The sequence below is a fragment of the Crinia signifera genome, chromosome 2 (assembly GCF_055691185.1).
Source record: "Crinia signifera chromosome 2, ASM5569118v1, whole genome shotgun sequence".
Lineage (NCBI taxonomy): Eukaryota > Metazoa > Chordata > Amphibia > Anura > Myobatrachidae > Crinia > Crinia signifera.
This window is the reverse complement of record NC_139218.1, coordinates 236886645-236899795: the sequence shown is the minus strand read 5'-3', so window position 1 is coordinate 236899795 and position 13151 is coordinate 236886645. Positions and strand designations below refer to the sequence as shown.

General features: G+C 42.8%; 1 protein-coding gene across 7 annotated transcripts in view; it reads left to right on the top strand.

Annotated features, from left to right (window-relative positions):
- The window catches only part of TPST1 (tyrosylprotein sulfotransferase 1), a 78018-nt gene that overhangs the window by 41960 nt on the left and 22907 nt on the right, over positions 1-13151 (top strand). For all 7 annotated transcript variants that reach the window (XR_014470457.1, XR_014470456.1, XR_014470455.1 and 4 more), the window contains exon 3: positions 3841-4039. Coding sequence is in view for 4 of the 7 variants with exons in the window: in XM_083174042.1 (XP_083030168.1) it covers positions 3841-4039 (199 nt within the window). In the remaining 3 variants the exon portion in view is untranslated. The remainder of the gene's footprint in view (positions 1-3840; positions 4040-13151) is intronic.

Genomic DNA, 13151 nt, shown 5'->3' with positions numbered 1-13151 from the left:
CAATAACAGAAGGTTTATAATGACATTCTTTTTGAATGCAAGTTTAACTTAACGCTTAAGTGGTACAGTATTAGTCTTGGGGAGTAGGACGTTACATCTATGGTATAGGCCTGGCCTGGGGTAGCCAACTCCAGTCCTCGAGAGCTACCAACAGTTAATGTTTTCCAGGTCTCCTCACAGAATCACAAGTGAAGTAATTAGCTCCACCTGTGGATCTTTTAAAATGTGTTGGTGAGTAATGAGTGCACCTGTGCAGCAGCTAGGTTGTCTGGAAAATGTGAACTGTTGGTAGCTCTCGAGGACTGGAGTTGGCTACTGCTGGTATAGGCCATGCTGCTTACTGTGCGAACATGCAGTAACTGTAGAACAGAGAGCAGACTAAAAAGTTAAACAATAAAATAATTGTTACTTTTATGTGGAGGGAATAAAGCACACATGCATAATATGTAGCTGGTAAGCTATTTTAGAAAGCTAGATACAAAGTTATGCTAGTGCAAAGTACCACTTTTTGAATCTGCCATTTAGCTCTACTGTGCTGTATTCATCTAGACTCCTTGATGTTTTTTTCCCCCTTGAAGCTGCAGATCTATAAAAAATTTATGTATAGAATATATATGTATGTGCGGTTTCAGCGGAATAATGCCCCTATGCACAGAGAGAAGCTCTTTAAAAAAATAGTTTGCACAGCTTGATGTGGAAGGATTTGAGTGGCCTGCACAGACCCATGGTGTTAGGGGCCACTAGAGCATGGAATAACGGCTAACATCATTGCCGACCCCACTAATGGTCTTCTGGCTAAACGGACCAATGTTCCAGACTGCAGACTATCATAGCAGCCAAAGGAGTACTAATTCCATATTAATGCTTATGGGTTAGGAATGACATGTTTAGTGTTATGTGACAACTGAGCATGGTTTGCAAAACTGAAATACTTTGTAACTTATACCACTTTCACATCGCAGACCCGTTTTAAAAACCGGTATTTTAAACCGGTAATTAAAACGGGTCAGAGCCTTAATAGTGGCCAGATTACAGTTTTAAATGCAGTGTATCCTCAGAGCGAGGACGCCGGGGAAGCAACGAGTGATTGACGGCGGGTGCGCTGCTAGCCCCCTCCGGCGGGGATCGCTCCTGGACGCGGCGTATCCTGTGAGAGAGGACGCCGGGGAGCAGTGAGCGAGCGACAGCCGGGCGGGAGTGCGGCTCCCCGTCACAGGCAAAAACCAGCACCAACTCCCTTGAGAGAGGACGCTGGGGGAGCAGAGAGCAAGAGACGGCCGGGTGGAAGTGCGGCTGCCTCCCCCCAGGCAACGATTAATACCGGCGCCTGTGAGAAAGGACGCAGGGGAGCAGAGAGCAAGTGACACAGTTTACTTCCTGGTTCTGGGCAGTGACACCACGCAGGGGACAGCCTATCAGTGCTCTGTAGCTCTGTTCTAAGCCTGAAATACCGTTTCATTGAAACTGTACACATTCACATAGCAGAAAAAACGGCAAGGAACCGTGTAGGACTCTGCTTTTTACACGGTTCGAAATGCCAGTTAAATTGAAACGGTAAATCGGCTGTGGTGCATTCACAGTGCAGCCTTAAACGTTTTAAAAAGGGAAAAAAACGGCAATATACCGTTTTAAAAGTGCGATGTGAAAGGGGTATTATAGCTTCTATCATTTCTGTGTGTGTCTGCATGTCAATGTATTCCAATGGGCTGTGCTTTGGTAAAATGTAATACAGCGTTTGCTTGTCCTCCACCGCTCTCCTCCTCTAACCTGAAGATTCCCTACTTAAAGTGGAGAAATGCCACATCTGTACATGCAATCCACTTTTAGTATAACGTTTTTTTTCTTTTTCCTTTTAACTTTAGTACACACACATGCCACTCTTACTATTAGATTGAATTAACCTTTTAAATACTGCATTTGTAAGCCCTTGGTCCTTTAATTTCTATGCACGCGGAGTGTGTGCGTGTGTAATTACAACAATATGAATCCCATAATGAAGGGCAGGCCTCAACAGAAAATGACGTTGTCAGTGAATCATGCTTGTGTTGCAATCTTTAGCCCTACCAGCTAAAGTCCAAATGAAAGGTCTCCTCTCTAAACATTTAATGCAATAACGGGGCTTTAACCCTTTGAGTGCCAACATCTCTGAGATGTGCAATATATCTGCAAAAAATGCCAGCATCGCTTACATTTGTTATATAAATTCAAATAAAAATGTTAGGTAAAATAAAATTTATATTTCCTCAATAAGGTAAACATTACAGGTCATTATAATGAATTAAAATGTTTGCTTGGCAATTTTCACATCTATTTTGACAAATTCACTTGGCACTGAAAGGGTAAGAAGATACGTATCGAGTGTCGGATTAGTGTCCTTTAAATTGGCAGTTAATACAAGACCATGTTTAATTGTATGCACACACTATCTCTGCAAGTATTAATATATATAGATATAGATGGTATTTTATTGCTGATATTTGGCAACCAGTTGTTTTGCGAAAACTTACTTTGGCATTAAAGGTCATTTTAAAATGTATAGCCTTACAAAACATTGGCAGATGTTTCAGTTTCCATTATCTTCAGCAAGAGTATTATCTGCTGCTCAGTCTGCTAATGAAAATTCCTGATCTTACACTAGTAAAGTGAAGGTCATACCATGGCAAAGCTTTATCTGCCATGCCAAATACAAAGCCCACCAACTATGCCCATCCACTGTCTCCCCACTAGGATCAACAGGTTTTGACTAATCTATTCAATCTAATCAAGTATCCAACCATATATACAGGTTGAGTATCCCTTATCCAAAATGCTCGGGACCAGAAGAATTTTGGATAATGGTTTATTCCGTATTTTGGAATATTTTTATATTTGAATGAGTTATGTTGCACCGAAAAAGAACAAGGAATGGTCCTAGTATAGTATAAACAGTCAAGGATGGAATCATCTCAGTATCCGTTTTCTCTGGACTGTTATTGTATACTAAAACTGAGATGATTCTATCATTAGATTCTGTTCATCTGGCAAAATCCTTGACTGTTTATACTATACTAGGACCATTCCTTTCCTTGTTCTTTTTCGGTATGTAAAACATCTCTATCTATGAAGTTTGTTTTCCATTAAGTGCATGGGTTAGATAGTGACATTTTGAAAAATATATATAGATTGTTGGAAACATACCGGATTGAATCTGAATCAAGCTCCAGATATCTTGTGTATAGGACACACATAGGTATGTGTACAATTATTAATCACCACATGGTGTTTATGGGTAACTATACCATGTGTATCATGGGTCATCCATCTTGGTTATTGCTTCTCCACCTCCATCTCCTCCTCTTGTTCTTTTTCTTGTTGTTTTTTTCTTTTTGTATAAATATGAATTTATTATTGATGTTATGTATCATTATAACCTACAGTCACTGCCGATTGCAATGTCCGCCCCTGATGTTGTCATGGCATGACGAAACGCGTTGGGCTATCTATTTGTGATCAAGATCTTCTGAATTGAGCAGCAATATTTATGTTTGTTCACCATTTGTATATTTGCGATTACCCTAATAAGGGCTTGTTTTATCTCCGTACATCATATATATATATATGTGTACGTTTTATATTAAATATCAAATTTTAAAATCTGTATTGATTGTATACTAGCGCACTCAGATACTTCCCCTTATATATATATATATATATTTTTTTTTTTCACATTAATATGTTCCTTATAAATGTCATGCCTACCAGTGTATTATTCCCCATATTAAAGTAATGCAAACTGTGAAAATAAATCTCTCTACAGCCTTAAGATCGCCTCCTGTAACCAACATGTTTGTTTCTTTTCAGGGTTGAAAGATCCACAGATCAAGTCATCAAGCCAGTGAATGTAGAAGCCTTGTCAAAATGGGTTGGGAAAATACCAGCAGATGTTTCCAGAGACATGGCTGCCATTGCACCAATGTTGGGCAAACTAGGTTATGATCCCTATGCCAACCCTCCCAATTATGGGAAGCCAGATCAGAAGGTCATTGACAATACAAGACGGGTGAGTATTCGTTCAGATCTACTTTCTGACCATCTGTTGTACTTTTTATTATTTGGTCACATAGGCTGTGATTTATAGTAACAATAAAACATTATGGTAATTTCATTCTTTATTACAATTTTTTTAAAGCATTTACTAGTTTTTATTTTTCGATTTTTGAAGATGCTCACCAAAATAAAGAGCACTCGATTCTATTGGCAGGCTTAGCATAGTTTACACATAAAGGCTGTTTTAGCAAGGTGCTGCACCCTTCCCATTTTTTTTTTTTTAAATTGGCAAAATCCACCCGGCACTGATTGTCGAGCTCCATTAAGGTAGCTTGCCTGGTGACACTGGCTAATGGGTGGGACTGTTGTGATCACCACATGCGAATAGCTGCCGTGCTCATGCACCTATTTATTTTGAGAGGAAAGCTTGGGGTAAGCCCAGCATTTCCGTAAATGCTGTTCACCCCCTAAGAGTGACCCTGTCCATCCGGCCATGCGCCCTTCCCGGCTTCCCAACATCACTTTTTGGAAAAATAAATGACTGAAGAAGGTGGGGATTGAAAGGATATTGCTGAGCTCACCCATCCTACAACATGGAAAATTGGAAGCACCTTCTTTTGAAAGAGGGGAGACCATTCTTTCAAGCTATGCATCATAGAAGTTGCATATGTGCCCTCATTTATTTGGGTGTATGCACACCATATGATGTAAGATGCCAGGTGAATGAGACATTCCAAGAGTTATATTGTAAATAAAAATGTGTTGCTTTTATTCGTCTTGATTCTATGAGTAAGATGCACATTTGAGCTAAACAGATGCTCATGGGTCCTGGCAAAAGAGTGGCTATTTTGGTGTGACTGAAGCAGCAGTAAGATCAGTGTACACTGCATATCTAATTTAGGCATGAGCGAAGAACTCCCTTGCCCTAGGTTCTGATTATTAAAGCACCCACAATATAAATATTTAAGTTTTTATGCAGCACTTTAGTTTTTTGAGGGGAAAACCCCTCTTTCAGGGGTGAATTTATGAAGCTTGGAGAAGTGTTATCTATCCCCATAAAGAACGTTATGAGCAAGGTGATAAGGGTTCAGCCAATCAGCTCTTACCTGTCAATTTACATATTGTAGCTGATTGGCTGAACCATTATCACCTTGCTCATAACGTTCTTTATGGGCATAGATAACACTTCTCCAAGCTTCATAAATTCACCCCTGAGTCTATAGTCCCACTATATATTTTAACCTCTACATATGCCAAACATAAGTTATGTTGCTCTTTATATATGGTGGTTCCCATATATAAGGAGTAACATAAAACAAAGTACTAAAAAAGACTGGAGGTAAGAGGGCATTGCTCGCAGGCATAAGCCTCAGACACACTATGACTTTTATTTTTTTGTGGTAGTAATGTATACTGTTTTGTTAAGCACCTAAATAAAGTTGGTATATGTAATGTTTTTATGGGGTGATTTGATGTGGAATGGCCTAGCAGTAAGGGGCCAGATAAGACATATGGGCCAGATGCACCAAGCTTCAAAAAAGTGATAGTGATAAACTACCAGCCAATCAGCTCCTGTCTATTTTTCAAGCACAGCCTCTAACATGGCAATTAGGAGCTCATTGGCTGGTAGTTTATCACTCCACTTTATCACTTTTTTGAAGCTTGGTACATCTGTGCTTTTACACAGTGGATGATGAATGTCATTTTTATGTGACTAGATGAATTTGATTTAATCTTCTTTCTGGACACAACAATTAAGAGATAATACATTTTAAAAAGCTTTCATTGTGAATGAAGGTTAATTTCGTGCCCCATAATTATGGCTATCACCCATTCCCGACTAGTGGGTTGCCTCTGTTACTGTGGTACATTATCTTTAATAACCTTGGAGCTAAAAATATATTCTGATTAGCTAAAAATGCTTTATATTGTTACAAGCCCTGCAGCTGATAGTCTCCATAGCAACAATATTTTAATCTTCAGCAGGAAGCCATATGACGTCATTCAGCCATTAGTTAAAGATTTGGTTCAGCCTCGTTAAACTGTTTTACACAAGAACTGAATAGCTTCTGCTGATTGTACCGCATTACCTGTGATTTATGTCTTCTTATGGCTCTATTTAGGGTGTAGAAATTACTATCCAATGCCCTTTTTTTAAGTGAAAAATCAGTATTTCGGTGAAATTAATTAAAAAGGACACTGACTTGTGTGTTTTCATAACATTACTTGTTAGTTCAGTTTCGGTTACCAGAGAATAGCAGTAACTTACTGAAATAGCTGTTTATTAGAGCAGGGGTTATATCCCCGATATAAACTAATTACATGGATACAACCCTACTGAACCACACTCACTCCTTTGGTTGCAGATGTGCTATTTCCCCACTAGATTGTAAGATCACTCATAAGTAGGGCTCTCCCTGACCTCTATTTTCTTACCTGCAATTTTCTTCATATTCTCGTACTCTTTGGGGGGTATTCAATGTCGGTCGAGGGCTGTTAAAACAGTGTTTGTTTGTTTATCTCGGTCTGCTCAGCTTTTTTTTTCCCCTCGACTTGGCGAGGTCGCGGCTATTCAATGTGTCAATCACGCCGTGTACCCTCCCGTCGAGGTTAGCCCATTGGTGCGATCTGTGGGTGTACTTTCCCCGTTGTTTCGCGCCTCGCCTGTCTCTATAAAGCCCCATGTGACTTGTGCGGGGACTATAATGACTATATACCACATAACATAGGTGCTGTGCAGTGGACACCAAAATAGAGAAATCACAGCCCGGAACTGAGGAAGGGAAAGAGAGCAGCAACGGGACTCAAGCTGTTGGCACAGGCAGGGGTGTGTTGCGTGGGGCGTGTACCCGGCGAGCCTGTGCTGCACGCAGGACCCGGAAGAAGAAACCCTGGGGATCTGCATCAGGACAAGCTGAAGAAGCCTGACTTCCAGCGCCGCACGGTTAGGAACGGACTGCCCCGATTTTATCAGGTACTCACGGTGGAAGGTGCACTGCGGGCGGGTCAGGATGTTAACCCCACGCAACCACCCCCCCGTGCCAACAACTTGAGTCCCGTTGCTGCTCTTTCCCTTCCTCAGTTCCGGGCTGTGATTTTCTCTATTTTGGTGTCCACTGCACAGCACCTATGTTAACGTGGTACCATTATAGTTCATTGCATTCAACTTATATGTAATAACAATTGTATTTGCATTTGTTTATAATAGAAGTGCCATTACCAAATAAAAGTGAGTATAAAAACATCATTACGTGCAATTCGGTATGTACATGACTTCTATATTATTCAGCACACTGAAAGCACAGCTTCCCCTATATACTCTACATTGTGGCTAAAGAACACAGGCCAGATTTAAATAAAAAACAGCCAAAGGACAACACAGCACGCCAACAGATGAAGTCAAGTATACACAGTGTATCATATGCCCGAGTCCCTGCGAAAAAAAGCATTGAATAGAGTTGCCCTAAAGTCGAGCAAACAAACAGTGCAGTCTGCTCGACTAGGGGAGAAAACTAAATCTCGACTGGCGAGCAAAATAAAAAAAAAAAAAAAAAAAATCACCAGTCGAGAAATACACAACATTGAATATGCGAGCAAATATATAACCAAATTCGGGCAAGCTAGCCATCAAGCTCCACAAACAGCAAACCTTGACTGACATTGAATACCCCCCTTTGTATTTCATCATCCTCGCACCTCATATGGTGTGTACACACGGTGAGATTCCTTTGCTATTCAACTTGCTATACAATCTTTGCTAACTCATGTGCTATTATATACAATTCATGCTATCTGCTATAGACTTGCACTATATAGTCATTGCTGCCCTGACTATCTGGGTTTCGATTTGTGCTGTCTCGGGAGTGCGCATCGGGATCGCAAGGTAAAAAACCTGTACATCTGCTTGCGGTTTTGACTAGTCAAAATCTCATGCTGGATTGTACCATGTGTACACACCATTATTCTTTTAATATCTCCGATGCCTATCTACATTTTTTTTTTTTAACAACTGGTCTTAATTTTACTGCAAAAAAAAATAAATGTTTAACCTTACCACTTTCTCTGGCATTATGCCACCCATACACGGTGCAATGCGTACCATGCGTTTTAAACTAGATTGATATTTAATTTAATTATTTATTATTAAATCACATTAATCACAATAAAGAAGAAAACTTAATAAAAGAGCCACTCTGCCTTAGGAAGCAGCGAAAGTGCGTGAAGAATATGCTGAAATGCATCAGCAGCACCCAGATTCTTCTGCCAGGGGAATTCCTGCAGGTATGACTCTAAATCAGTGGTTCCCAACCCACGTCCTCAAGTACCCCCAACAGTTCATGTTTTCCAGGTCACCTGGCATTATGTCACTTGTGATTGTGTGTGGAGACCTGGAAAACATGCACTGTTGGGGGTACTTGAGGACCAGGGTTGGGAACCACTGCTCTAAATGCTGGCATGCTGTGCCTCTTTGGTGCTTGTTGCACCATTTGCAGGAGCCCCAAATGCACTCAATGTTCTGGGTGTGAACACTTGTGTCTGGGTCCACAAAGTTAAAATGGTGATATCCGGCCTGTTGTTCCAGCTGTTCGGTATTATAGGCCTGCCAGCAATCCGAGTAAATTGTTGTGCCCGGCTCGATAAATTCATGGATGGCGGCCATCAGAGTGCTGGCATCCTGTTTCTGCACCTGAGTTACGAAGCACTCCCCAGTTTTCCTTGAAATGCCCCCAAATATCCACTGCTGAGGCAGCATCCGTCCAAAATAGCTTTTTCTTTAGACGAACAGACACTCGTCCACTTCCACGATCTTACTGGGACCACCAATACGCCGCTGGGGCTGTGCCATAAGGTCCACTGTGCAGGCCTCCCGCATCCAATGGTTGTAGAGGAACGCAGTTTTATTGGACAACTGCAGTTGTCGCTCACAGTAGGCAATAGATGTCAGCTCCTCTGCCCAGGAATAGATGAATCTGATAAGTGTCAGGAAGGATAAACAGCACCCCGCTGCCCAACCGCCGTGATACTAAGAAGCTCGTGCATGTCCCTATCGCTGGCGCTTGCCAGTGAAAGGGATCTGGCGGGCGCCAGGCAAAGTTAAAGCCGGCTCCATCTGTAGGTATATATTCAATTGATGCCAGATCCATTCCAAAATTCATCTGCCGGAATGGAACTGGCATCTATTATTCAATGCAGCAGCCAAATCCGATGTCTGATTTGGCTGCTGATGCTCACCTGGCGGCAGTGCGTACGGGTGGCTGCAGGCGGTGGTGGACGGGAGGAAGGCTCCATGTAAGCTGCTGCTGTTCACCCGGCGCTGTCCTCGCTGCCTCAATTCGGCATCTTTTTATGTCGGATTGAGTGACGAAAACACAGCCAAAACCTTTTGGTTTTCGCTGTTTTTCCATCAAAAGCAGGTGGATTAGCAGCTATTCCGTCAATCCACCTGCTTTTCGACCTGCTGGGGAAAAAAACAGATAGCATTGAATAGATCAGAACCCCTTCCGGTCTATTCATGTCAAAAACTGCTGTCTTTTTGGAAAGACTGCAGTTTCGACATTCCCCCTTATTCTCTGTCCTGATAATGTAGAAATTTGGCAATAAAGGTGCGAGGTGGGGATGAAGCTGAAAACTGATATATTGCAAGCTTCTAGTTGTCCTGGTTTTTAGTTAGGAGCAATTTCAATTAAGGGTTAATAATGTTACCGGACATTACATGCCAATGTAGGATAATACCCAATTTCCAACATAAAATCTAACACTCCATTTTTCTCCATTACTATAAGGTAGGAAACCAATATAAAGTGGCAAGATGCTAAGTAGACATTATATACTACAGTATATGGTTCTAGACCAGTGGTGTCAATCTCATGGCCCTCCAGATGTTGTGGAACTACATGTCCCAGCATGCCCTGCCACAGATTTTATATTATGGATTGCTAAAACTGTTAGGGCATGCTGGGATGTGTAGTTCCACAACAGCTGGAGGCCCGTGAGTTTGCCACCACTGTTCTAGACCATAAGCTCTTTTCTCATTCATAAATCTTGCTAGCTTGTACTGATTGTATGTCTTAAGGCCCATACACACTTGAAGATTTTCATTTCAAAAGACTTTGCCAAAATCTTTGATAGATATATCTGTCACCAAAGTAGTGCGTACACCCTGATCTATTTTCCCAAAAGAGCAAGAGATGTTCAGGAGGTGACTTTGCTGAAAATCTTTCATGTAAAAGGCTATTTACATAATGGGCTGGGTTTGATTTCCAAGGGTGGGAGAAGGGGCCATATTATTCTGTGCATTTCAGTTTTTGGGTCCTGATTCAGAATTGATCGCTGGGCGGAGTATATTCGGAGAAATGCGATTTTGCATGCGATATCAAACGCAATATAATACCTCTTTATTTCCCGACTATCCACTACGGCGTGGAGTCGAAATTATATAGTGTGGCGAGCGCAGCGAGCCACTGAACCCGAAGCGTGGCGAGCGGACACGGATTATGGTACTTGTGTCGGTTGACGGCGACACCTGATATCGCATTCCGTGTCCCCTTGCGGCGCTCGCTACGCTCGCCACACTATATAAAATCAACTCCACGCCACAGCGGATAGTGGGGATATGAACAGGTATTAAATCGCATGTGATTTAGTGGCGCCGTGAAACTACACAAGTACCCGCCGGTCTATTGGATTATGTGTGTACGCAGCACGGGCTGAAAGATTAGCCACTTTCAGCCCGCATGCCGCCCCGCCGCCTCCCCCTGCTCCCTCCCCCCTCCCCCAACATGCACCTGAATTCCGGCTACAGTACCCCTCCGAATGGCCACAATTTCGTCAGGCTGCTGGGCACCCCTCCGCCCGCAGGTCCTTCCGGCCACACGCCCACCTGACATGTCTGCCTGGATGCCCCCGCACCCCCGCAGCAGCTTCCAGGGTCCCCAGCTGCCTCCTCATATGTTAAAAAAAAGCAGTTGTTAAAACGTTTATAAAATGAGACCACTGCCACCAATGTGAGATTGCCCACAAGTGTATTTATATTATAGATATATTTATGTATGTGTATATGTATATGTATATGTATATATATAGATATAGATATAGATATAGATATATAATATAAATACACTTGTGGGCAATCTCACATTGGTGGCAGTGGTCTCATTTTATAAACGTTTTAACAACTGCTTTTTTTTTTAACATATGAGGAGGCAGCGGCTGGGGACCCTGGAAGCTGCTGCGGGGGGCAGCCAGGCAGACATGATCGTGGAAGAACGGGAGGGGTGCCCAGCAGCAAGACGAAATTGCGGGCATTAGGAGGAGTACTGCAGCCACCCGGAATACAGGTGCGTGCTGGGGGAGGGGGGAGGGAGCAGGGGGAGGCGGCGGGGCGGTACGCAGGCTCAAAGTGGCTAATCTTTAGCCCGGCAGCCCAGCGTACACACACAGAGATGATGGCTGAATAAATCAGCCATCATCTCTGGCATGCTGGTAAAACCAGCAGATTAGAGACTTTGACAGCGATGATGCGGGAGCGCGCATCATCGCTAGTCTGCAATCTGGGAGGCATACACACTAGGCGATTTTCAGCGGAAAATCGCTCAAAACTGCTGTTTTGACCGATTTTCAGGTGAAAATCGTCAAGTGTGTATGGGCCTTTATACTCCTTGTTCAACTTTGATACAATCCATCAACAGATGAGTATCCGTCAATCTTTCTTTTAGATTATAGCATCTGCTACAACTCAAGTAGCAATAGTATTATAAGAGCGTTTGGTACCAGAGGAGAGTAACCTCTGTTTTGAGTAGAGTTCATTCAGTTGCACTATTAGCTGAATGACAGCAATCTCATTGTCTGGTTTGGATATAATCTAGAGTCAGGAAATGAGTAATGCTAACATAACTCATTTCCTCCAGATGTATATTCTGTACACACTGCTGTATATGGTATGTGGTGTCCACTGCATCTTGCGCTATAAATATTCTTTCTGGCATAATTACAATTATACAGCACTATCCTCTAATACAGTATCTGAGCTCGGAATGATTAAGAAGACCATGCCAGATGTTGCCATTGTAATCTTCACAGGCTAAATGATCAGACTCCCAGGTAAATGGCTGTATATTTCTAGTGGCCATCTAACTTTCTAAAAAAATTGGGTACTTCCTCATCTTTGCAGCCACTGCTTACGGTACAGAACTTACGTTCTGTACGGCTGCACCACCACCACCACGCCATCCTTCTGTGTACACGCCACCATCTATTAACTTTAGTAAAGTTGTGGTGAGCGAAGCGAGCCACCGAGCCCGAAGCATGGCGAGTGAACAATGGTACTGTAGCAACTAACGTAACTGGCGTAGCGGAGGCTGAAAAGATGAGGAAGTACCAAAAATTTTGTGTAGTAACATGCAGCATTACATAATCACCCTAACTCAGTGGTTCCCAAACTTTTTTGAATCAAGGCACCCTATAGTATCTAAATTTTATTGACATCACCCCTAGGCCAAATGGTTCCTATTGAGAAATTAAGAACAAACTAAAATTTTGTCTATATTTAATCTTTCTGTTTAGTTATGCTGTGAAGGACAGAATTTGCTTTGTTCACATTTTGATATTGGCAGCCACAAGCACTGGATTTTCTAGTTACATTGACCATAATTAATTTGACTTGGTCCTGGACCACCATAATTAATTTGACTTGGTCCTGGACCACCATAATTAATTTGACTTGGACCTGGACCACCAACCCAGGGTCCCCCTGCAAGTGTCCCGAGGCACCCCAGGGTACTACGGTGTATAGTTTGGGAACCACTGCCCTAACTGACATTTTAACAGCATTCTACTGGTTTTATGTGTACCCGCATTACTGTTCTAAAGGTGCCCATCCACTGCTGCGACGTCTCGCAGCAGTGTTTGGACACCCGATACCCTGCAAGCTGCCGGGACCTTCCCGGCGGCAGGGATGCATGCGATCCGTTGTAATGGATCGCATGCGTCCCTGCTTCCCGCCCGCCCCGCCGTCTGGAGTGAGTTCCCAGAATAGGTGGTTGGACGACCAGCCGGTCCGACCACCTGGTCGGGTTCGATGTGCACGGGACCGTGCATCGGACCCGACTGCATGTCAGGGAGAGGCG